Raw genomic sequence first — 27233 nt, 5'->3', positions numbered from 1 at the left:
ATCTGAACTTGAACCACCAAGACTCACAAAAAGCCTGCCACAATAGCTCACACCTCCATTCCAATGTTCACACCTCCATTCCAATGCTCCTACCTTCATCCCAATGTTCACACCTCCATCCCAATGCTCACACCTCCATTCCAATGTTCACACCTTCATCCCAGTGCTCACATCTCCATCCCAATGTTTCTACCTCCATCCCAATGTTCCTACCTCCATCACAATGCTCCCACCTCCATCCCAATGTTCACACTTCCATCCCAATGTTCACACCTCCATTCCAATGTTTCTACCTCCATCCCAATGCTCACACCTCCATCCTAATGCTCATACCTCCATCTCAATGCTCCTACATACATCCCAATGCTCCTCCAGCAAGATAGGATGCAGAGATATGTGACTCCCTGGAAGCATATTGGCTAGTTAGTCTGTCATGCACAGTGCTGAACAAACAACAAAAAACCACTGTCTCAAACAAAGTAGAAGCAAGAACTCACATCAGAGATGATCCTCTGGCTTACACACTCTTGCTGTGGGCCACATACACATGTGCCTTCACTCACCAACATGCACACATACCATACATATACACACAGCACGTGTCAATAAAATCACAATACATTTATGCTTTTGTGGTCATGATCATACTTAGGTTTGATGTTTACACATTCAATTCAATCAGCGAGTATTGATTTCCTACTGTATCCCATGTATCCAACTAGCAAACACAGTCCCTGACCTCAATTAGTTGGCAGTCTAGCAGAGATAGACACATAAACAGACAACTGTAATCCTGCAGTTAGACTGTGATTGGCTTTGGGGTATTTCACAAATTCTTTAGTCACACATTTTCAAACAGTTTCTTGGGTCATTCCCACAGATGGCTCATTTCCTCCACTATGTTTTGATCCATCATAATCTAATCCTAAATTTTCATTTTGCCTTATTTGTCTCTTGTCTCTTGTTTGATCAGAAAATCTCCATAAATGAAGCACAACCATTAGCAAAGTTATGTAGAAAGTCTGTCTGGGCAGACATACAGACAAGTCTACAAAGACAAGTGGAAAATGTATTATACAAAGTAGTAGACTTAGGATGACTAACATTGTATAAATCTATGTCATATGTGTCAAATATACATCTAATATAACTGTTTATAATGCAGACATATTTGGGAGAGTATTTGACCATCTGTTAGCAATGGCTACTTTAGGGAAAGAGGCTGGTGGGGATAAGATTGATTTTTTTTGCTTTGTGAAATTCTTTTCTATTTGATTTCTCCCTCCCTCCCTCTCTCACTTCCTCTCTCCCTCCCTCCCTCCCTCCGTCCCTCTTTCCCTCCCTCCCCCCCTCTCTCCCCTCTGTATATGTGCACACACATGCATATGGAGACCAGAGGCCAGCTTCAGCTTCAAGTGTTGTACTCTCAGGTGCCAGCCACCTAATGTTTTATTTCTGTTATAATATCATTTTTGTAATTGTGGGTTTTGGGTCAGTAATTGAGCAGTCTTAAGTGTGTGTATGTGTGGCATGTATGTTCACATGCGTGGGCTCACATGTATGTGTGTGTGAGTGTACTTAGCACCATGATTGATGTTGGGAGTCTTATTTGATCACTCGCCATATTACTCATTGAGGTAAGGTCTTTCAGTTGAACCTGGAGCTCATCAGTACCACTAGTCTGGCAAGTCAGCTTACTCTTCGGGTCCCTGTCCATCTTGAGAACACTGAACTTCCCACCTGACATTTAAATTGATAATGGGGATGTGAAATTTAGTCTTCATCCTTGCGTGACAAGTGCTTCAAGCACAGTCTCCCCAGTCCCCAGCTTGTTTTCCGACATAGGGTCTCACTGGCTTTCAACTCATGAAGCAGACTAAGTTGGCTGGTACACTGGCTGGTTTTGTGTGTCAACTTGACACAAGCTGGAGCCATCAGAGTGGGAGGAGCCTCAGCTGAGGAAATGTCTCCTTGAGATCCAGCTGTAAGGTATTTTCTCATTTAGTGATGAATGAGTGAGGGTCTCGCCCATGGTGGGTGGTGCCACCCCTGGGCTGTTCTATAAGAAAGCAGGCTGAGCCATGGGAAGCAAGTCAGTAAGCAGCACCCCTCCATGGTCTCTGCATCAGCTCCTGCCTCCGGGATCCTGTCCTGTTTGAGTTCCTGTCCTGACTTCCTCCAGAGATGAACAGCAATGTTAAAGTATAAGCCAAATAAACCCTTTCCTTCCCAAGTTGCTTTGGTCATGGTGCTTCTTTGCAGCAGTAGAAACCGTGACTAAGAGCTCCAGTGAGCTCCAGTGTGGACCAAGCCCCAGCTTTCACATAGCTTTCCCCCTTCCTATTATGGGTGCTGGAAATGGACTTCAGATCCAGTGTGTGCAAGGCAAGGACTTTACAGATTGGTTTGTTTCTTCAGTTCTCTGCTTCATAAACATCAATGTGAAAAAAATAAAAATAAAACACTAGTTAGCTGTTGGCTATGCAAACCAACAAATCCAATTACAGGGTGCTAAACATCTTTCTCTCATACCTTAATCTCCTCATCCCAACACAATCTCTCCCAGGACTCTGGATACATCTTTCCATGATGCAGGAGCCCCTACAATATGGAACATATTTTAAAAATTATGCATTTTTGGTAATTTCATACATGAACATAATGTATTTAGTCCATATCCATCTTTTGTTCTCTCTCTCTTTTAACTCCCCACCGGAACCCATTCCCATCCTCAATCCAATTTCCCATGTTTTCTTTCTTGTCTTGTTCTTAGCCTCCTTCTCTTCTCCTCCTTCCTCCTCCTCTTAATCTTCTTCCTTTATAACCCATGGAGTTCATTTAATGCTGTATATATGTACATGGATGTAGGGACATCTACTGGAGCATGGGAGACTACAGTGGACCAAACCACTGAAGAAAATGGACTTTCTCTCTTAAGCACCTATAGATTGCCATAAGCTCCTCAATCAAGGGTGGGGCCTTTCCCTATTCACACTGAAGTGTTGACTGGCCTGATCTTGTGTAAGTCTTAACCATGGCGATTGTAAGTTCATGAGGACAATAGCCCTGCCATGTTCAGAAGACAATATTTCACAGCAGTCATTTCTGATCTCTGGCTTTTGCAATCTTTCTTTTCCTGCTTTTTTCTCTTGAGTCTCGTGGGGGAGGGGGTGTAATACAATGTTCTAGTTAGGGCTGAGAGCATATTTCTTATTGCTTTAAGTAAACAGGTATTTGTTGAGTGGCAACTCTGTGCTCTGGGAGCTCATGGGAGTTCTGATCTCTGTAGAACCCAGCCCAGTAACTTATTGTACTGCCTTCCTCCACTGTGCCTGTCCTATCCTGTCCTCTTGAAGGGCTCTTCAATTGGAACTGTTCTGTGAGCCTAACTTTCCTTCTAACCTCCTCTGAGTCTTGTACCATTTACTCAAGAGAGGCTTTTGAAGATTCACACTACCCAAGGACTCTAAGAGAAGTCATCTCCATCTGTGTCTTTTCCTCCTTCGTTCAAATTCTGTCTCTACTTATGAGGGTACTGGGCTAGAGTGGGAAATATGGTACAAGTAGATCTTCCTGACATGGAGAAGAATGCTAAGAAATATACATGGATGTAAATAGCCTACTTAGGAGCAGTGTGATGCTACCAAGAGAGAGCAGCAGAGGGTGAGGAGCCATACTAATGATTCACATGTAGGTGACTTTGGAAAGACTTTCTTGGGAAAGCCTAATTTAGCTGAGAGTTGAAAGATGGGAAGAAACATCACTGGGTGGGAGCCCAGGTGGGAATAAGCAGGTGCAGAGTGGAAGTGAGAGGCGACAAGTGCAGAGCATCACAGAGAGCAGGGGGCTAACAGGAACTGCTGGAGAGGTAGGTAGGCAAGACTCATCGGCCTTGTATGCTACTTTAAGGAGTTTGAGATTCATTCTAACAGAGAAGTTGGAGGCAATTGGTCACTTTTAATTTGGGGAGGGCCCAGATTACACTTGCCTTTTCCAAGGATCCCCCAACTGATGAGAAGAAATGGGTAAGAAGAGAGCCAAGGTGTTTTCAGCAATGAGTATGACCAGAGTGTGCTCACGATGCATGGATTGATTGTTAAGTGAAAGATTGCTATTCTATTACCCCCTTGACATCTCCTTTATCTCCACAGCCTTCAAATGGTTCTAGAACTTTCATCTTTCAAAAAAGGAAAGATTCAAACTTATACTGAATGAAAGAGGCTATCCAAATCACCAATAAATACATTCACAGGAAATCAATCCATTTTTGTAACCTAGAAACTGCCATCATAAACCACTAGATCATTTAACAGAATTTCAAAGCATCAAAGAGTGGTAATACTTGGCTTTGCCAAGGAGAAGGATTGGGATGTTGACACACTGCTGGTGAGGTTGAAATGTTATGGAAAGCTGGCAGTATCTTCCAAAAATAAACATATCTTTGCCCTGTGACCCAACAACTGCACCAGAGCATGTATAAAGGATAGTCACAGAAGCAGTCCTTATAACCACCCTAAATGGAAAATGACATTGTGACATGGATAAATCTGTGTGGTATATATCAGAATGCCATATAGCCAGGAAATGAACCACAGCTATCTCAGCAATATGAGTGAATGTGTCCTGTGAGTGTGATTACATAGAAGTTAGAATAGGAAAGTCTTTCCACACATTGGGAATAAGGATGGTGGTTGTCTTTGGCACATGAGAAGTAGAGGTTGGCAAGGCTTATGGGTAAGGGGCTTATCAGGATGGTAGTTGATTTCTATTTCCTGACTTAGTCTTTGTGTGTGTTTTGTGAATGTGTTCATCCTGGGGTAAAATACTGAGCTGTGTTTTAGGATTGATTCTCTTCTGTATGTTTGTTCTAGAGGAAAAAGAGAAAGCTCAAAACACTGGGGCTCTGGTTTGTGCTTCTGGCAGGGGTGACTTGAGAGTTAAACTTGGCTAAAGCTTTCTCTCTGATCTTTCTTGTGTCATATCCTATCCCACACACTTTCCCACATTGCTATGCTGGGGGACACAACTTAACAGAGTTCTCCATTGCTAAGCAGTTTTGGAGGGAATCTTACTTCTCTTTTGACCTTGACTTTGGAGGTGTAGTGTTTTCTAGCCTGGCTCTCTTCATGCCCTTTGGTTATACAACCTGCTCACACATCCCTGCTCTAGGGATCCTGAACACCACCCCCGCACCCCATGTTTTAAAGTCTAGGATGCTTCCTCTTTACTTTGCATGTTTTAAAATTGTCTGTACTTCTTGCATGAAATATGTTGTAGTTTTGCAACACTGAATGTAACAAAAACATTGTCTGAAGCCATAGCCTTTCTCTTCTGACTGACCTAACTATATAGCTTTGGGTAAATTAGCTAATCCTTTGCGCTTTTTCTGGTGGGGGGTAGATGGGGGATGTTGAGACAGGGTCTCATGCTGCCTAGGCTAGCTTTTAAGCTCAGTGAGTGGCTAAGGCTGGCCTTGAACTCCTGCTTTTCCTGCTTCTAAATCCCAGTTGCTGGGATTAGATGTATGTTCTACCACATGAGGCTCACATACCCTTTGGTCTTAACTTCATCTAAAGTGAGGAGAGCAGTAGTGCTCTTCTCATATTTGCCATGAGACTCAAGTGAGATAATTGATGGAAGACTCAGAGCTTAGAATAGTTGGTCAATAGAGTTCTTGTACACCCACCCAGAGCAGGAAGGACTTGGTCCTGCAGACCCGAAGAAGTAAGCGGTGGGGCGTGCCCTCTGGAGAGCTGCTTTGTTAGAACAACTGGCAACCATTCTACCCTGTCCTCTTGGGAAAGCAGCCATTTTCATTAAGTCTTAGCCCCATAGAGAGGTCAGCCTAGTTTGTGACAGACACAAATAAAGCAAGCAAAGGGACACATTTAATTTCTACCCCACACAGGTGATTATATTGTTAACTGGAGCTGGGGAGTGAGAAGAGTACTTCATGTCTCTTGAATCTTGAAAAAAATGCTTTAACAAATATATAAGAATCATATATAATTGGCACACACTTTGTTTGAATGCAAACACTGCTGTTAAAGTGGTGCTTAAAAACAGTTTGTTGGCCTTCTCTCCATACAGGAGAAACATTCCTCCCGTTTACACCACTCACTCGCTTAGCAAACCCTTATTTATCCTATGATGCAAGCATAATCTGCCCAACATCAGAGCCTGAGTTAGTGGAGTGTGAATTAGTGGAATTCTAGGCGGTCTCTCAACAGCCCACACCAACAGTGTCAAGAATGCTCTAGAAAATCACCTCTGCCCTCCCTTTTCTGTCTCTTCCTGATTCTTATGCTTCAGCGGGGCTTTCAAACAGACGGAAGAAGACAGGCTCAAACACACGTTCCTAGGACATTTGAATAATTATTTATTGAGAAGCCACAGTTTCCTATACTTTTACAACTGTAGGCTTTTATATAAGGCAAAAAGCAAGATGGATCCACTACTTTCCACAGAAAGAAACAGCTCTACAGCAGACCCCAGGGTCGCTCAGTTACAGATCAAAGTGCAATGTACATGACAGATATAAAAAACAGTGTGGAACAAAATAATTGAAATTATGGTTACAGTCTACTGGAGGAAATATCCATATCTTATTATAAATACATTTATAGTCTAGGGTTGTCATTTCAATAGGTTTTCTTTTTTACATATACAGTTATTGAAACAGAAAAGTAAAATGTAACATTTACTAGGATAAACTTTGACAGAAGACAGTTGGTCTGAACTTGGCTTGATGCTAAGTCCTGATCAGATGGCCCCCTTGCCATGACAATTAAAATAATTAATTAATTGATATGTAACTTTTTTGGTGGGGGAAACTACATGGATAAATGCAAAGCTGGGTTAACCAGGACACAAGGGGTCCGTTGCTTTCAGTTTTAGGGGATGAGAAGAGCTAAAGTTGGCTGTTCAACTGTGCCATTTTTTCCTTCCCATAAAACAAGAACAAAACTGAATCCAAACCAAGCAGATCTATGTGCTTAAATTAATTTATTCATGTACTCATTTAAATACCTGGTACTCACACACATGAACTAGAGACATGGAAACACTCGGCATGATTGCTCCCATGTTCACTTCCCATCAGTGCGTACGTAGTATAGGAGGAAGCATTTTGTTCTGCTAACACCAGGGACACACCTAGCAGCTGAACTATTATTCTCTCCATGAACAGTGTTTAAGAATGGTGTTCCATATTGCTTGTAAACATATAGACACAGAAATCAGGAAACCATGGATCTGAAGGTCATTTGCTAATCTTGGTACTACATAGCTAAAATGGTAAACGTCTCATGGGTATGGTAGTTGACAGAAAGTTCCCTAATGGAGTTAACTAACAGACTAAGGACATGCATTGATTACAGGACTCCATCCCAGTGAACTCTTGGACCCAGAGAATGGTCTAATCATCTTCTTCATCTTCCTCATCGCTGTCCTTCATGCTGATGCCCTGTAAGCCCCCACCCTCACTCACTGACGCTGTAGCTTCCTCCACAGTGAGGCGGTTTCGGATGGTCTCATAGGTCTTGCTGTTTAAGGTGGAATCCAGGACCCCTTGCAATCGGAAATCTCTATAGGTTTTCTACAGGGAGAAAAAGATAAAGTGGTAAGGAAGCTCTCATCACCAAGGTGAGGAGGGAGAGGATGCAAGGCAGGGACACGCGTAAGAGTCATGACTTCCAGCTAAGTGCCGCTTTTTAAGAATTGAGAAGTAAAAAGTCACTCCTTTCAGATTTACTTGGACTGAGAATGGAGATTCCACTGAATGACAGAAAATGAGAAACTGTGACAGGATAAACTGCATTAGACGAGACAAAGCAAAGAACATAAGCTTGTGTTTATTCAGATCCACAAAGGGAAATGTTTCATAGCTGTTTCCCCTCCCCCAGCTGCTTCTTTCCCTTAGGTTATCATAACAACATGATCAGCAGTGTACGGGGCTGGAACATACACATAATGTGTCGATTGATTATGGTAGTTTGTGATTTTTGTTGCAGTCTGGTCTGTGGATTTCTTTTTGCCTGTTATAATTGCATGAGCCACGTCCCTCTGTCTCATTCACAAGATAGACATATGCATGTTGGTATATGAAACCTATTACAGGCAGCCACAGTGATGGGCAAGATGGAGCGCTAATGCTTCATCAATATGTTGCGGGCATGTGACTCATGTCTCATCTCCTTAGGAAAAATCTATATCCATTTTTCTCACAACTTTATTTCTCAGGGAAGAAATTTGGCTCTGTTTCAAGAACAATGGTTGGTGTTGCTACACCACAGCTCCTCTGTGCCTTCCTGCAGTTTCTCTTGGATTTCCTTAGGTGTCCTAAGGACTGTTTCCCAGAACTCCTTTGGTGTTAACTGAACATAACCAGAAGCATCTGGCTGTTGTCTAGTTCATATTTTTTAAAGTGGTTCCTTTCTAACTACAAGTTTTCTCATCACACTGCATATCATTTCGGTGACCAATTCTCCTCTTTGTTTTACCTATTCATATAGGAAACTTGATAAATGGTCAAGGGAGAAAATGGTAATGTATTTCAACATGACTTCTACATTATTTGTATTTTTAATAGTTCATTTAATGCAGTTATGGTATCAATAACCCCAAGGTCAACACACTTTTTAGGTCACAGGCTCTAGTGACTGTAGAGCTAACCAGTGAATGCAGGTTGCTTGGGTGAACATGTGACATGATTCACCACACATGTATTTCTCTTTCTAAGGTGACCTAGCTGAGATATTGTATAAATCTCCTGAGAAGAAGGGAACAGACAGGTAGCTAACTTAACTGTGTTTTAATGTGATGGGTGGGCAGGAGGCTGATTAAATCTTAGGTCCAGAGTAGATCACATAGCCACATGACTTATTAGGTTCTTTAAACTTTTCAGTTAGCTGTACTGTGGCCACTTAGAATAACATAATTGTTGCCAGACTTGGAGAGGTTAAAAATGCTCAAGGAGTTGCCTCTTCATTCAAATTCCCAAGCAATGTGGATCCTACTTAGATGCTGACTACCCCAAGGGTAGAAATGGTGGCTACTCAGATTGGAATCTTTTAGTTGCTAGTGATTAAGGAGCTAACCATTATTTAGCATTGGATAAATAAATACAATTTCTGGATGAGGGATGAATGGATGAATGAAGGGAGCATCTTTTGAGGCTGGAAAGAGAGCTGAGGACCCTTGGGATTCTGTGGCTAAGAAGGAGCATTCTGGATACTTCCTTGAGCTGGAGGTGGAGGATTCTGCTTTAGTCCCCTTGGGCTGCAGTAGTTAAGCTGAGTACAATTCTGGAGAAAGTAAAGGTCTCTGTCCAGTGACATTTCTGTGTTGCACAACTGTGTATATGTTTGTTTTTGGCAGATGGCAAAAATTAAGCCTCCTTTCTGACATTATTATCTTAATAAAATACTGATAATTTTTGACAAGGATTTGGAAATATCAGTTATGGAAAGATAATTTGAAAATATTCAGTTGTGGTATTTTCTTTTCATGTCTATCTGGTCAGATAAGGGTCAAATAGAAATTATGTCCTATACTCTATACTACACACACACACACACACACACACACACAAAGAGAGAGAGAGACACACACACACACACAAAGAGAGAGAGAGAGAGAGAGAGAGAGAGAGAGAGAGAGAGAGAGAGAAAGGAAAAGAAAGAAAGAAAAAAAAAGAAAGAGAAAGGGAAAGAAAGAAATAGTTCCACCGAGAAAAGGAACTCAGAGGGTCTGGCAATGCTTAGGGAACTTGCCTTAAGAAACTGACTTCAACATAAAAATAAGAAAATTAAGCTGAGTGCACCATTGGAGTGCATATATTTCTTTTCCAATAGCTGCAGTTACATAGTGGCTGCAGCCTTCTCCAGGGCGGAGGCTTTGTGAGATCAAATGCAGATGATAATAACTCCTTAATTACACACAATGGAACTGTAATTGGGTTTTAGTCAGCACTGAGGTAGAAGAGCACCTTCAGGGGATAGGACTAATCCAAAGGAGACCAGGAAGCAGGGTAGGACAGATTTTGGCAAACTGTTAAGAAAATTCAGCTATGCTTATTACTGAAATATTTTAATGGAGATTTTGTGCATTGAATAGGAGTTTTGCATACGAATGTCTCGAAAACCCTCTATGGAGAGCACCAAATGGAAACCAAAATGATCAAAAAACGTATTTACCCCCTTCTGTGATCTTATTATTTCATGTAAACCACTTCGATTTCACACTGAAATAATTATCATTAGTCCATGGCACACACATAAGAACAGGGGAAAGAGCTACTTTCAGGGTATGTTATCTCACCTTTGTGATCCTTTACATTCGATTGTGTACACGCATTGTAAGAGAATTCACTTCAATTAACTATGAGAACAATATTGATTTGCATTCTGATAATGATCACAGAACATATTTAGAAATAGCTGGGGGTAAATATTTCCATTAAATTAATTGTGGCAAAAACTTATTTAATTAAACCATAAATGAAATTGGTAATTTATGCAATTAACATAATGGTGCCCAAAGCAAGCTTTTAAAGGTGCAATGCCACTGCCAGGGCACAATAGTTTCTGTGACATTTTGTGCATGGCAAGTATAGACCTTATTTTTCCTCTACAGACACAATATCAATGCCTACCCACCCCGCCCCCTTTTTAACTAAGCTTGCCTTTGATGTCTCAGTAAGAAATTAAGCAGGTACCACAAAGGAATTTCTCTGGACTTTCTTGCATGCAATGTTGTCTTAGAAATCATTGTGGTGTGTATGTAGGCGGTACTGCCTGTGTTTGGGGAGTTCTGCAGCTTGCCTGCGAAGTGTACTTCAGCTATTTAGAAGAATGCTTTGCTCCTTTACCTTTACCATCCTAATTAGTGTTTTCAGCTGATAGATGTGAAGCTGTAGGTCCATCCGGTCGGTCAACCAGGTGCAGATGACGTTCATGGAGCTGTTGTACCATTGCTGAAAAAGAGACAGAAGTTCTCCAGGCAACACATCATGGCACGACTACAGGGCAGGGCGGGAACAGGTCACATTGGAGCACCTGCTCGCTCTCTTCCAGAGGAAACAAGATGGTTAAATAGAATTGGAGGGCACAGAGACCATGCTCAGCAAGTCACACAAAGGAGGTGCTGTTTATTCCAGACTAGGGCAGTGTGGACCTACTACACACAAGACATGTGCATGTATGGTGCATTCCTGAAGATGGCCTCTTGTGCTCTTGATTTGTATCTGAATTGGTCCATTTCACTCAGTTGTGAGTCAAGGCTCTGCTCCTTTCCTGATGCCCTTGTCTCCAGGGCCGGAAGAGGGACAGGGTGGCCTTCACAGGCACTTACCTTTGAAAACGGCCCCAATGTGTGCAATTCCGAGAATAAGGTGGACAGCCTGAGGAATTGAGGGGTGGGTATTTACCACCGTTTGCCTGACTGGGGCATTCCTGATATGGACAGCAAATGAGGATTTCTCTCCAAGGGCCGGACTGTTCTGGGCAGCATTTAAGTGCCCTGCATTAGCTCTGCAATCTGTTTTAATCTTAACACAAAAAATTATGGAATATGAGAGGGAAAAAACTATCTACAAATGAGCTCATTTCAAGCTGTTGAAATCATACTTCCCCTTCTGGGGGTTAAATTTTGCTTCTTGTCTGTGAAAAATGCTTGAAGCTGTGTCATTTGAGACTGCCACCCCTGTGGTGCAGGAAGTCTCTGGTGCAGGATAATTTTGCAGTACTGCTCATATATTCATAAATCTCACTCAGAGACATATGAACAGTGTTATGAAGTGTCAGTATGAAAAAAAATCGAATCTTTTCAACTTCACCAGGTTTCATGACGCTCCGCTGCTTATACCAAACAATTTACAAATAAAATGAAAAGGTGTGGATGGACCTATATATTTATTTATGCAACATCTATATGAACTGTGCACAGAATAAAGGAGGAGTTAGAGAATTGAGACGATGCGCACACTCACACTAGCCAGCACACACAGGCACACACACATCGCACACCAGTGGGGATTCGAAAAGCATAAATAAAAACATGTTTCTGATGGTAACTCCACCCTTTCTCACCTAAAGATCATCCAAAATCAGTTTATGCCTAACACTCACAGTTTTTCTGAAGCCTTGTTTCTGACTTAATTTCTTTAAAAAAATTAATTTGGGGTTTTACTTGCAAGGTAGAACTGCCAAGTCTCACCTTGCAAGAAACTACAGCGCCGCAGCCATGGCGTACAGAAGCCCTTCTCTGCATCTTTCTTATCTAGGCTCTTCCTCATTGGAGCCAAGTGTGGCTCTCCTTGGAGCCCAGCCGCAACAGGGACCATGCTACCCCAAGAAGGGGAGGCAGCGCAGCAGCCTCACAGCCAGCTCCTGCTCTTTTAAAGATCACGGAGGAGAAACTGTCAGTTGTGGAAACCGTCTGTCCCTCCCCAGGGAGCAGGCGGCTGGGGGTGGGGGTTTCCTGCTGAGATGGGCAGTTCACTCTCCAGAGGGTGTGTGATTGTTAGAGGTCAAGCTGCTCCAGGCATGGACAGCTTTTCCCCTCTAGGGGTGAGAACATTTTTCTGAAACTTTTCTTTAGGGAGGGGTAGTGGTGGTTGTGTGGAGGGTGTTTTGGCACCTCCTGCCTGGGGATTCGGCTGCATTTGCTGCCACTGCATCTGGGTTTGTTGGCAGACTTTGGGGACAGGACAAGCACTGGATCACAGGTATCATGTTGCTTTATACCACCTCAGGAACTAGGGGCTCTCCTGGGTTCACCTAGGCCTCCAACTTAAATTTACTCGCTGTATGTGTCATGCAATCCATTTTATCCAGGAGTAATTTCTCCTTACGTTCGTCCTTCCAGGGGGTTGGAAGGTGACCTTCAAGAAGCTCATGTGACAACCTGGCCAAATATACATGCTCATAGCCTTGTGATGGATACACGTCTGGGACACAAAAGAGGAGTGTGGCACTCTGGCTTCTAGGCAGAGGTGGCATTTTGCTTTGGCTGTGACAACAGGCAAATCGGTGCTGGCTTCTATCACTGCCAGCAAGCATGGTGCAACATGCCTTTTTCTCTTTACTGAGAGACGCGCCACCTTTCAGGAAAAAAATATAGCACCCCCTTCCATTTTACATAGCAGTTCTCACTCTCGTAAATGGCTTTTAAATAGCACAATAAATAAATAAAAATTAAAAATACAAATTAAAAGGTAGGCTGCTGTCAACAGTCTTGCACCATTGAGGAAGTCGAGGGAGAGAGGCAGTGCATACAGAAGAGATCAGTGCAACTGAGCACATCCCACCCCAGGAGCAAGAACGCCCTGGAACATCTATGCTTCTCCTGAATCTCACATCTAGCAGGAGAAGTGTAAAAAAATGTATGATGCCCCATTGGCTACACATTCAAAGAGGCAAAAGGGAGAAAGTGAGTCCTTTCCAAACCTTATGCTCAGTAGAGGGAATCAGAGGCGCTTTTAGATGCGGCACAGCCAGTGCTAACTTGGTTTTCCAGCAAGGGCGTCAAAAGGCATTTAGATGTTGGAGAAAGAAGAAGGCATTGCCTTCTAGAACTGTACAATGTTAGAAATTACAGGGATCTTCACAGTATCCATTGAAAAGGAGGAAGCAAAGGCCCAGAGAGGGTTAGTGACTTACTCAAGATCACACAGGAAGTGTGTGTCTCTAACATGGGCACTATACTAATAGATGATCATCTGCAGTCTCCCCGTTCGGGGTACAGGAGTGTGCTGGTCAGCACAGCCAATCTGCTGCATCTCTTCCCAACTCTCTAACTGGGGATAGCACATGGATTACTAAAAGCAGGTCCCAGAGAAAGGTTCCTCACCACAGAACCCAGCCAGCACCACAAACCAAGAATGTCTCCATTTCCCAGCACCTAAGGAGAGTGCACGGCACTCTTCCGGGAGTCAATGTTTGCTGTGTTTGATGTCAATGCTAATGTAGCAGATTTGTTATGATTCTTCGAAAGAAGAAATTCATAAGAAAGCTGATGTTCACCCCATTTTCGTTTTGTCTTTCATTCAAATAGGTCTCTTCTGGAGCTATTTCAATACCTGAGCATGAAATGTCTGGTAACATATGCTTTAGCTCTGAGGAAGGAGGGTTAGGATTGATGGCAGTCATTGGATATTTTGAATATAGTCATGAATTGTCCGTTAATTTAGGGCTACTGATATGAAACTTCCCAAACAAGGCTACTTTAATCCTAAAAACACACCACAGAAATAAAATGGCCAGTAGACTGGACTCTTGGAACATATACCCCAGGTGGTCATTCTGGGGATGTTGGAGCATAAAAGGATGCAGATTTGCAGCTGAATCTAAGGCTCTATTTAGAAAGTAGCCAGAAGACTAATGAGACATTGTCTGCTTCTTCTTCTCCCTCTCCTTTCCCTTCTATCACCAGTCTACATGCTCAGCCTTTTCTGGACTATTTTTATTTTGAGACAGGGTGTCACTAAACTGACCAGGCTGTTCTTGATCTCAGTCCATAGCTCAGGCAGGCTCTGAACTTGCCATCTTGCATCTGGTCTACAGTAACCAGGACCACATGCCTGCACCACCCAGTTTGGTCCTTTCTCTCTCCTAACCACCTTTTGTGTTATCGCCACTCAAAGTGGCTCTGTTTAACCTTAAACTCTTATGCTCAGGTGGTCATCCCACCTCAGCCTCCCAAATGCTAGGCTGTAGGCATCTGCAGTGGAGCCCTGCTTCCTTGCTTTCTAGTATGTAGTATTTAAGTGTGCTGGTCCTAATACACATCAGAGTTTGCGACCTTGAGCAAAGACTTTCCTCCTTAGAGACTCAGTTTAATGATAAAAATGGGGTTTCATTTGTCTTTTTTTTTTTTCCAAAGATTTATTTATTTATTATGTATACAGAAGAGGGCACCAGATCTCATTACAGATGGTTGTGAGCCACCATGTGGTTGCTGGGAATTGAACTCAGGACCCCTGGAAGAGCAGTTGGTCTCTTAACCTCTGAGCCATCTCTCCAGCCCCTCATTTGTCTTTTATGGGATTCTTTCAATGAGTAAATAAAAGAATGCTTGTGAAGCACTCATGCCTGTACTTAGTAAGCTGACATCTCACTGCCACTGCCCTTACCCTAGCCACCACCACTACCAGTCATTATTATCTCTCACTGCTTTATCTCTGCCTCTCAATCTAAATGATAACAAATACAAAGGTGGGGTTAGTTATCTGGGAAAGCCATGTGGTGGAAGAAATGGTCTCCACAGGGAGATCCTGGAATTGTGTGCATAAGCCTTGAAGCGACATGGGATTCTTAGCAATGGGATTCCATTTAAACTTAGGAAACTACCTTGGGTTCACAAAGAACATTTTAAACTGATACTGATTTATATTGAAGCGTTGAGTTAAAATGACCCCTGGACGGATCTCTGTGAGTTCGAGGCCAGCCTGGGCTACAGAGAAGTTCCAGGAAAGGTGCCAAAGCTACACAGAGAAACCCTGTTTCGAAAAACCAGAAGGAAAAGAAAAGGAAAAAAAGACCCCTGGAATGAATGCCTTTTCAAACCTCGTAGGCACGTGTTCAGTATCAGCCTGTTTGGCCACCTGCTAGCTGGACAGCCTCAAACACATTGTTTCACACTGTGACTCTCAGTCCTTCTCTTGGGGTTAATGCCAGCACCAACTTCATAAGATTGCTGTGAGCATTGGGAGGTGATTCATGCACAGCGCCTACCAGAGTGAGCGCCACACAGTAAGCACACAATAAAACAGCTTGCACTCACAGATACTTTCGAGGTGTAGCCCAAAGTTATTGTCTTGATCCATTTCCGCCAGAAACTTGGTCACTGATACTCATATTCCTCAGGCCACATATTCCGTCCACAAGTATACTGACTTCTGAATGAATCCTAACACTCAGCCTGTAGCATTATAATATGGTTCATTATGGCCAGGACTAGGAGGAGACAGTGAAGGACATCAGCAGAGGCCAGGATCACACACTGACATCACCGAAAATGTGGATATTCATCAGGGATTTTTGTACCTTAGCTTTGATTTTTTGAATGTCTTAAATATTAAAATGTAATTTAAAAATTGTAAAACTTGAAAAAACTGTAAATCTAAAAATATTAAAGCCAACAATAGTTGGTTCCCCTTCACTGAACTCTACGATGAAGAAGTAACTGCTAAATCTCTTTCTAGGTCTCCCCTTTGGTTTCACTGTTGACTGGATGGAAGCTTTACACCCTGGAAACCTGAAGTGTTGACAGGTAAGACAAATAATTAACGCCTGACAAGGGAAGGTTCCTAGAAACTGGGCTCCACTGTGAGCTGGCTAACCCCAGCAAGCAGCACAGGCTGGCCTGGAGTGGCTTTTGCTTATATTTTCTGCCACTATAACCAACACTCAGATTTTTTATTTTGAGTCTCTTCATGTCCCCTTGACTGTCCTGAACTTGCTAGACCAGGCTAGTCTCTTTCTTGCAGCCATCCTCCTGCCTTTATCTCCTGATGCTGAGATACTGGTGAGCAAGCACAGTCGTGTCCAGCTGTAAGTCTTACTGTGGTCCCAACATTTTGGAATTAATTTGATGTCCTATAGAGACTTTGCTATTAGAGGGACATTTGTTGTTTGGAAAGAGCCACATGTTACAAATGAGTGGCAGCAGAAGCTAGGCACAAAGGCCAAAAGAGTATTTACATATTCATATAACACAAAGACCATTTATGTCAACTTATGGAAATGATTTATCAGACCAGATGATCCTATGACTTAGACATACCTGTCTTTAGTGCCTGTTCCCAATGAAGTACTATTTTGTGCAGAATAATGCTACATAACACGAGGCATACACATAGATAGTCACAGTAGCATGCAGAGTTAGTAAAAACACTGATCCCTCACTGTGTCCAAATCCTACAGACACACTACAAGCATGATACAGTTTAATTGCTGAATTAAACAACTATAGACAGCCCCATTTTGTATTTTTTTTAAAAAGGGACATACAATTAATAAACATTGATGTAGTTTAAAGGTTTTATTTTTATCCACCAAATCCATGAGTTGTTCTTTACTCAATTCCATTCTGTTATGAAGGCAAAGATTAGCTACGTAGGGTCAGTGATGGTTCTGGTCTCTAGGTGTTTCACAGCCAAGCTGCTAGCCCTGAAGCTCTTTCAGAAGTGTGGGGCTAGGACAATGCTGCTGAGTCTGTTTCTAATGGAGGCCAGGCTTGTCTTGGAGTGGAAAAGAATGTTCATTTTATGGGCTTAGAAAGTGGCTACACAGATAACGGGGACCTAGGGACATTGCCATGGTTAAAAGCTATTCAATGACTTTAAAGAAATGGTGGAAAGACCACCATTGCTCACAGGAGAAGTGACTTGAAAAGGCTGGGCCATTAGAGTCTGAGCTGAAGTACACTGGTAACTCCACAATTGCTGGCTGGAGAAGTTTCTCACCAGGGCAGTTTGTTTTCAAGGGAAAAAACAATGTCTTGAATATTCCTAACACTTTTATGGATGGGAAGGTCTTAATGCTGACCAAACGTTTGGCCTGGGAATGATACATCATAAACTACAGAATTTTCAGTGAAAAGAGAGAACAAAATAGTAGAGCCTTTGCCTATCAAACAGAATTCATTTTTTTCTCTTGAAATATAAGGCATTGCCAGGAAGCACTAGAGAGTCACTTTCAGCAAAACAGTCCCAAACCCAGGCAAACCAGCCCAGTTCAAACCAAACTCTGCCGCTGATTTTCTTTCTCTCTGTCTAGCCTAGGCAGGCCCTGAACTAGAGTCCTCTTGTTCAGCTTCCCAAATAGCTGGAAGACGAGGAATATACTACTAGGTCCAGCTGGCTTTTTTCTCTAAAGAAAATTTACTGATGTATCCTCTGCTTCCCATAGTACTTGACTTTTATTAAGATACATGCCTCATGCCATAGTTGAGGATAATGTTGAGGTCAGTATCATAAAAAGTAAGCCAGAAAAATTTTATTATTTGGCCCAGGGTTAATAACCACATCTTCCCACATTTTCTTTGAATAAATGCTTGTGATATTGTCAAATATATCCAATATATTTCCAGTCTCAGTGATAAGAATTGCTCTCTAGTGTAAACTCATTTCTTTAAGCACGACTTCCTTTGAAATTGCCATATTCGAGACATGTGTGCAGAAAAGTCAACCATGGAAGGCTAGGGAGCTCATAGCTGACCTGTCAGCAGTGTGTAGTTAAGTTTTATCTCCACTCATTTTATCCTAAGGAAGAAGAGAGGGAGACTCAGGGAAATAAAGCAGCCTAGGAGCCAGGAAGGGATGGAATGTGGACTCAAGTCTGCAAGGCAGTGCAAGCTGCTTGCTAACAGAAACGCTTGGCCCTACCCTTTGTATCTACATCATGATAAACGCACATTCATCTCTCTGTGCTTCTCTCTCCTGTTCAGTAAACAGAGAGATAATGAAACCTACTGACTGCTGTGGAGTTAGTGTGTGCAGTGTGCTTTCAAGAGCTGTAGGTATGGACCAGGCTTTTTTTTTTTTTTTCCTACATGAGCCAGGTTGTCTTACCCTGCTTCACACAGAGGAAATTGAACCACCCAAAGCAGAAGCTACTCCGTGCTGAGCAGCGTCCATTATCCTGCTGTGACTACCTGAGCAAACAGGTCATTTGGTAACTAACCTGTGCCTTTGGACTGAAGAGGCCCAGTGAATGCTGGGGGATTTTGAGCTTTGATCTGGAAAGTACCTTTCTCCAGCCAGGCAGAGCCATGCACAAGTGAAACTATCCATCTACAGAAGGAACAGCATTTTCTGTTGGCAAGGAGCCAAAGAGGAAGATGAGACCAACCACACCTCTGTGACTAAGCTCTTTACTGTGTTTTTTGGGACAAAAGTGAGTTATTATTAGTTAGAACAACAACAACAAAAATCCCACAACCATATAAAATTGCTGTATTGAAATACTGTAATGAAATATTTTACACTGAGGTTTCAATGCATATTCCTTACAATTTGGGTAATTTAAGAACCTGTGAAACATATCATCCAGGCTTTCTTTAAATTCTACCAAAGGCCCCATGGCTTTGTTAAGCCACAGTCCAGTGGGCTGCTTAGGTCAGTCTCAAGGGTTGGGTGTTATTCAGCATCCTGATCAAAGATTCAGAGGGTCCAAGAAAGAAACCCGGCTTGTGCAAGCCATCTCTGCCAATGGGAAGAACACTAGGAGACTGCACGCAGTTCATAGCAAGTGTTTGGATTGTCAAAACTCCCCCAAAGCTAAATCAACACATTCTAAAAGGGCATATCATCCAAACGCTTGAAGTAGTGGGGACACTGTTGAAAGATGCAATCTTTTGCCTTACTTGAGTGTTGCTGTAATTCAAGATCCAATCCTCCCAAACAACTGCTCTTAGAATGGGTATTTCCCAGCCATGGCTTTGGGACGCTTAGCTAAAAGCATAAAGCTATAATCAGACACCCAAGTTAGAGGTTACAGACCAGCAGAATGACCTCAGACACTCAATGTCCTTTGTAACTGAAGGTGGGCTGCGGTTTTCTCCTCAACACTCCTGTAATTCTTTGGATGCATAAAAACCTACCTCAGTACGTCCTTACAATGATCATTGAAGCTCTTTGTGTGGCTGGGTCCTTCTAGGGCACTGCTGTGGGGCTCTCTGAGAAGGCTGACATGACTGATGGACTTCATGCAGTCGAGCTGAGGGGGACCTAGTTCCTTGCATGCTCTCAGTCTCTCCTCATGAGGAAAGAGTCCTTTATGCAAAAGGAATAATTCTCTACAAAATTTATATCGCAACTGCCTTTATCTACCAAACTTGCCTATGAAGTTTAGTATTTGAGAATAGTATTTTAACTCCCTTTAAAGGTACCTACATGGTATCTTAATATTATGTTTTTAAAACAAATAGCTATTTATTCAAGACCAAATTTCAACTCTTTATACCTGAGGTACAGAGAAATAGCCTACCATAGGTAATTTGTTAGAATCAGTGTTACAACTGAATGATCAAAATGAGGAGTGAATCCAAATTTGCACTCCTGACTTAATTCACTGCTGCCTTCAAATTTCAGACCCATCAATATTATTGTACAGGAAAGAGCATGAGGAGAGGTGAGAGTCTGGAAGAAAGCAACTTGGCAGAGAGTTCAGAGTGCAGCTTACATGGGTAATGTCTGTCTCAGGGAGAGATTGTGTGTGTGTGTGTGTGTGTGTGTGTGTGTGTGTGTGTGTGTGTGTGCATGTGTGTTAATGGTTTGGTTAATCTGTTGGCAGATTCAGCAAACTATATAAGCTAGTCAACACCAGAGTATTAATGATTTTGTTTCTGCTAAGTCAACCACAGTGTATGAAATACAATGTACCACAAAACTCCCCTTTTATCTTCCTTTTCTCAATAAGGTGGATGGGTGGGTGTCCGTGAGGAGACAGGATTCCTCTGAAACTAGGTTTTATTTCCTAATAAACATGATATTGCTGGACATAATTTGTCACCTTTGAATCAGAAAATGAAGTTTGACATCAACTCACAGATATCTGCTTAAAGACAGAAACAACTGTGATGGAAAGCCAAGGCTCTAAATGTAATTTTCCATCGCAAATACTTCAGCTATAATGCAAATACTACTCTTTCCACAAGCTGGGTAAATGCTGTTATAGATGGATAGACAGCCCAGCAAATGCACTCTGGGTAGTGATGTAACTGACAGCCAGGTCTCAAGGAGTTGTCTGAGCACCTGTGACGGAGACAGCTTTATTCACAATAGCCTAGAGGTAGAAGCAATCCTCTGCCGGTCAGGGGAGGCAGGGAAACCAAACGCAGTTAATTCATACAGGCTTGAAAATAAAGGAAATCGTGTCATATGCCACAGATGGATGCACCCTTAGGACATTATGCAAAGTAAAACAAATCAGTACTAGTCACAAAAGCCACTGGATGATTTCACTTATATGGGAGATATAGAGTAGCTAAATTCATCGAAACAGAAAGTGGGGTGGTGGTTGGCAGGGGCTGAAGGGAGGCAACACCTTGGGGGCTGTTAATACATACAGACTTCTAGCTATGAAAGATGAAATGAGTGCTAGGGATTGATTGCAAAGTACCAAATCCACTTAACAATGTGGGATTGCATTTGGTGGAGCTCAAAAAACTTACCATGGCACACTCTGTTATGTACTTTACTTTTAACACACACACACACACACACACACACACACACACCTAGGAAATTAAAATCACTTCTCATATCGCAAAGGAAACTTTGCTTAAGAAAACTCAGATACATAGTAATGTACACATTCTTTTTAAAAATTGTGTGTTCATGTGTGTGTGTGGGGTGTATGTGTGCGTGTGTGGGTGTGTGTGTGTATGCATGCAGGTGCACTTGCCTGTGAGGCTACAGGAGGTCAGGTGTCCTCCTCTATCACTCTCTGCCTTATTCCCTTGAGACGCTGGACCTGGAGCTTGCCGTTTTCAGCTAGGCTGGCAGCCAGCAAGCCCCAGGAATCCTTGCTGTCTTCCTCTCAAGTGCTAGTATTACAGTTGCATGCTGCCATGCCTGGCTTTTCACTTGGGTGCAAGAGATTTGAACAGCAAGGCTCTTACCTAGTCATCTTCCCAGCCACTCAATGTACATGTTCTAAGCTGGAACACCCAATCATGCTTTACAAACAGGAAAACAATATGGCTAAGATAAATATAGGATGTTTCTTTTACTCTCCGGATGGAGACATCTCAAGGTTGAGTTTTGAGATGGCAAGGCACAAAGAACAAATCTGGTAGCATTTATTTGGTTTATTTAAAACATACCATGAGCCCAACATTTCTAAATCTATGAGACAGCATTAACTGAAGCCCAGGGCTGGCTGAGACTCCTTATCAAGGACTGTACTTATTGAGAACTGGGTCCAAAGAAAAGGACCCATTTCTTTCTCTCTTTTTTTTTTTTTTGTACTGTGTGTCACATTACTTCATATATTTTTCAGAGTCTTACCATCCCTGCACTGACTCCCTCCAAATCCCACTCTCCCAAGCACAGGTTTGATCAAACATCTCTCAGCACCAAGACCATGGTTCCCCAAAAGGGCAGTACCTCCCTAGCCAGCATTGTTCACAACAGACTTACTAAAGTTTGGAATGTGTGTTCAGGAAGCTCTTATTTTAGGAAACAATTAAGTCGAATTAGGCTAATAATGCGAGGCAGGCAAAGCTTTTGCCCTTTGCTGAGAAATAACTCCTACGTGGAACATTTATACTAATAAAAATCATGTATTTCTTAAATGCCTCAAAATGATCTTTGCACCCAGCTTGGCAATTAGCACTGCCCTACCGAGGAGAATTTACTCCCCAGGCACAGGGGGATTATCTCTATTCTTTCTACCAATGTCTTCTCTCAGTAAAAAATACAGTGTGAGGCTCTGAGGCGGAGATGGAAATTTCGGTAAGCAGGCATTTTGTAGGAGACTTATTTCCCATTGCATCTTAGACTGTGGCACAGGAAGGCAGAATGCCCTTGCCTGGTCCCAAAGCTCCCCAAACCACACCCTTTTACCATCGCCATCAACGGGCCTTCTGAACCCCAAGCTCCAAGCTCCTGGCCTAGGCAAGTAGTGACCGCTGGGCGAAAGGGGACACAGACCCTCCTGGGTAGTGTTCTGTCTCCTTGACAACACTCCAGCCTGCGGTGGCCTGGGGACAGACTTCATCTCTTTTCTTTCTCTGCCTACCCTGGCAGCGCCATACTTCTTTCCTCCCTCTTTCTCTAGATGCAAACGTTATGACATCCAACATAAAGTTGCTGAAATAGCAATCTTGTCTCTGAATATATAAATTGCAAAAATTGATATGAATAAATCTGCAAGTAGCACACTGATTGTGGCACATTTTATCAAAAAACGGCGCTCAGTTGCTCTGTGGCTTGGGGAGGGGATGGTGTCATTACACATAGAGAAAACATCTGCAAATCCCAGTTTCTTTAAGTAGAACTGAATGGAGACATGACCTCCTGTTCCTTGCCATGAACCCTGAGTTCACACTCATATTTTACATGTTACAGGAAGCCACAGCTCGCCCCAGGGGTGCTGCAAACAGACACGCAGAAGCCAGATGTAGCCCCCCTCCCTGCTCCCTAATGCACCTGAAGAAGTCGGCAACTCGACATTCAAAAGCTGACATGCTTGTAGCTTAAGGTCACTTCAGATTTTGTAAAGAAGAGGACAAAACCAGGAATGCTTCTAGGGCTGGGCTGTCAGCGGGGAGGCAGAAGGATTACAAGAAACCTGTGACTCTGCCTCTTTCTGCCTTTGCTGGTAGTTTTTTTGTGTGTGAACAAGTGCCATACAACAGATTGAGCCTCGTATAAAGGCCTGAGACTGTGCACAGACTCCCCGCTGGGCCTCAGCTGTGCTTGCAATTAGCAATAGGCACGCAGTGATTATTGTTGGGGTGGCGGATGGCAATGCAAAGTGACAAGTTTTATGGGGGAAGTTGGGAGTGGGGATGCTCTGCAAGTTTCTTTCTTTCTTTTCTCTTTTCTTCTTCTGAAAAAAAAAAAACAACAAAAAAACAAAAACCCTCCACCCTTTTCCTTAGCAGACTGAAACCTCCATGAAAGAGACCCCCCCCACCCCTATCATTCAAAAGAGCCTTAACAAACTTGTTGAAAGAATATTTCTCTCAGTGTTCAGAATTCGGGTTTTCTAGGTCAGGGCTTCCTTGCTGCCATATTTAATGTCAGAAATACTCATTTGCCTCAAATTAGTCAAGAGCTTGGAGTTGAGGGCAGGAGATTAAGCATACAAAATCACTCAGCAGGTGACGGTAGGGTGGATTTGGGGGTTGAGAAGTCTTTAAAACTGACTACACGACATTATATACTTCTGACAAAAGAACATAGTAATCCTACCTGCTTGCTTTAACCACTGTTGTTGGCCTATTATTACGTGCTTTAATGCTCCGGGAGTAAAACTATTGCTGATACTGCTCAATTACCATAGTAACTCACACCAGTGACCTCTTATCGCAAGGCTCCCAGCCCAGCTGAACCAACCCAAAGACTCTGTGTCCTTTTTATTTCAACGGTGTCATATACTCGGACTGAACACTCTAAGCAGAAACTCTCTTTCTCTTTGTCTAAGATGAGAACTTGTTTCCAGTTGTGATAAAGGGCCTTTTGAATCGAAGATGGTTTGAGGTCTATGGATCTGAGACTGTGTGATGCACTCTCCGAAGACACAGAACAATGACCCTTAAGGAGAAAAGAACATGTGTGCATCAAAGACGAAAGTCTCCCAGCTGCATGGACCATCCAATTCCCTTCAGGTCTCTAGCTATGGCCTCCAAAGTCTGGGAAGAGATACTGGAGTCTCTTCTAGGGGAGTTGCTACAATTTTTATCCTGTTCTTGGGTATAAATGCAGATGGAACAAAATAACTACCAGGGAGACTTAACTGTAAGTTTGATAAAGGGAATAAAAGTAACATCCACACACACTTTCCTGCTTTACATTTCCCCAGCTTGTGAGTGTGTATGTGAGTACATCTATACACACCAGACGCTATTTGAATGCTTCTGGAGATACAGACTCATTGTATTAGCACACCAAATGCTCTGAGAAGTCCTGCAGAAAAAAATCCATTTAGCTTTGTGTTTTTCCAAAGGTATTTCACCAAGGAGCCAGTTTTTGTAAGGTCCTTACTACTTAATGTCTCTCAGGGTATTTGTGTTGCCCTGAAGTCACACTGGAAAAAAGTTGCATGCTGACATCCTTAACTACATTTAGAGTAAACTAATGAAAGTGAAAACAAGTGTTTAGTGAATGCTTTTGTGTCAGTGGCTGTTCTAAGCAGTTTGTGTACATTAAACTGAATTCTACCGCCTCAAGAAGTAGACACATTTGAAATCTGATTTTTATATTTCTACGGTATGTGATAGTTATAGGTAGTGGTTCTCTGTGAAAAAGGAAATATAGTAAGTTATATGTAATAAATTAGCTTTTAAGTTTTATTACATTGTCCTGTTTTTGACCCTTAGAGAACCTGAAGCCCATTGGTTCTCTAAATTGATAATTTGTTTCTCTACTTTATGGTGTTAACAGAAGTAAAATGGGGAGTGAGGCAGACTCCTTCATAACTATCCTACCTCCTCTGACTGGTACCCAAGTTCTGTAGCCCAATGAAAGATTCCAGGTTAGCTACCACAATCTGCTCAGCACTTCCTGGATGCACACAACCTCTGAGACAGCCTTAGGAATTGAGTAGGGTTCTGAATGGAGGAAGAACCCTGAATGAAAGACAGAACACTGGTCCCAATCAGCTGTTCTATCCATCCCCCTACGCAGATCAACAAGACCTGTCATGGAGAAACCAGGACATACTCCAGTGGGACTTTGCTGCTCAGACAAGTTCTTACAAGCAAATGTCAGGGGCTGACACATCACCTTTGGCAAGTAGACCAGACACAGAACTGTGACATCTATGAGAAAGTGGGCTGTTCTTTAAGGTACCCGGAAAGTAGTCTCAGTTCAGACCACTTCCAAACCCATCAGACACAAACAATGAACTCAATGTGATTAATGCCAATCAGCATCTACCCAGGCCTTATCTGCCACCTGGGTCTTCCAGGGCAGGTGTGCACTTTGGGCATTAACAAACTGACCACTGTGAACAATACTTTTTTTTTCCTGAGGCCTATTTTCCTCTGGATATGTTGGGGATTTAGTCCCAGGCCTCACTGTGTATTGAGAAAATGGACCCCCGTGCTTTTAGCTTCCTTCCTATCAAAGGAACCCACTGTTTTGAGAAAATGTGGAGTTACAATCTGAACTCAGTCTCAATCATTTGGAGCTCAATTATGTTGAGAATGAAGCTCTAGCTTTGGTAGCACATCCTGCTGCCTATTAGCCATGTGAAAAGTAGGGGTGATTTGCCTGAACACTATTCTGCTATGCAGACACAATGATTTAGAAGAAGGATCAGAGCAGAAACCAAACTCAGATTATTCACGACCAGCGTCTGCCCACACCTCTGATTGCTTCTTAGGTATGAGGACAAACTGCATTTAGAGTTAACTGCATTAATTTGCAGGCAGATTGACGTCAGCAACTGAAATGAAAATTTACATACGATATAGAAATGATTATAGAAATCATACTCTAAAATAAGGATTGTAACTCATGTACAGAATGGAAAGATAATGTTGGGTGCCAACTTTTGTTCTTTTCAAATAGGGATGGTTAATCACATTAAGGCTAATTTCATTATTTGCATATTAAACTTTCTATAGTCATGAGTCATTAGATTTTGCCAGCCAAAGTCAAAGTTCTTAGGAAAATTCCCATTAACTTGAAAGAGTTGTGTGTCTGGGCTAAGGTGGTTTTAATCATCACTCTAAGGGAGCAGCTTGCATATTGACATAATTTCCATACGATTACATGGGAAGAGGTCAGGTCCCGGCTAACTGCAGTTAGCTAAGTGCAGCGGTTCAGGTCAAACCACACAGCTAGTTTCTACTGAGAGATGAAAGCACACAAGTACACCATCCCAAGTGCCGGCCAGAGCCCAGAGTTCAAAGGCAGCAAACCCAGCAACTCTAACTGGATCCAGAACACTTTCCCAAAGCCCTCCACAGTTTAAAAAACGAGATCTATGTCAACTTAGTGAACATGAATTCTTTGGGGAAGTGATCCATAAAGGAGGACGGAGAGGGTGGTCCGGAGGGAGCTGGAGAGAGTTGGGATTCAAGAGAAGCCTGACTGGGAGGGACCAGGTTTTAGGAGAGGAAACTGTTTACTTGGGTAGGCGTCATACAGCCCCAGGAGGAGACCTTTGGGTGTCTAAGGCATCGCCTGCAAAAAGAAACCAGGAAACAAGTTCTGCTGCTGTGGCTCAGGGAAGCGCAAAGTGCTTTTTAAAAGTTAACATGTGCGTTCACCATGCACAGCTGGGTTCTGCCTCCAATGGAGCCCTTTCCTCTTGCTTTATTTTAATCTCAGGAAACTATACTCCCTTCTTGCCACTTCTCACTGCCTGTGACTCTACCCTCCCCTCCCCTCCTTCTGGGAGGGAGGATAAGGAAAAAAAAAAAACAAAAAACCAAAAAACAAACAACCCAATCCAAACCAAACCAAACCCATTTGCCAGATCTCTTACCGAAACTCTACCCTCGGGTGCCAGTCACCCCCATTTCTGTTCAAGGCACAAACCTCAGACCAT

The 27233-nt window shown here is 42.6% G+C and overlaps 1 protein-coding gene across 20 annotated transcripts in view; it reads right to left on the bottom strand.

The window, feature by feature from the left end:
* Positions 1-6355: 6355 nt before the first annotated feature.
* Cadps (calcium dependent secretion activator) overlaps positions 6356-27233 on the bottom strand; it is a 457300-nt gene continuing 436422 nt past the window's right edge. For all 20 annotated transcript variants that reach the window (XM_036199648.1, XM_036199650.1, XM_036199649.1 and 17 more), the window contains 2 exons: positions 10871-10975; positions 6356-7597 (listed from right to left, as the gene is read on the bottom strand). In XM_036199648.1, the coding sequence (XP_036055541.1) occupies positions 7418-7597; positions 10871-10975 (285 nt within the window). In that variant the 3' untranslated portion in view covers positions 6356-7417. The remainder of the gene's footprint in view (positions 7598-10870; positions 10976-27233) is intronic.

The sequence above is a fragment of the Onychomys torridus genome, chromosome 9 (genome assembly GCF_903995425.1).
Source record: "Onychomys torridus chromosome 9, mOncTor1.1, whole genome shotgun sequence".
NCBI classification, from domain to species: domain Eukaryota; kingdom Metazoa; phylum Chordata; class Mammalia; order Rodentia; family Cricetidae; genus Onychomys; species Onychomys torridus.
Note: the sequence above shows the minus strand (reverse complement) of the source record. Positions and strands in the feature narration are given on the sequence as shown.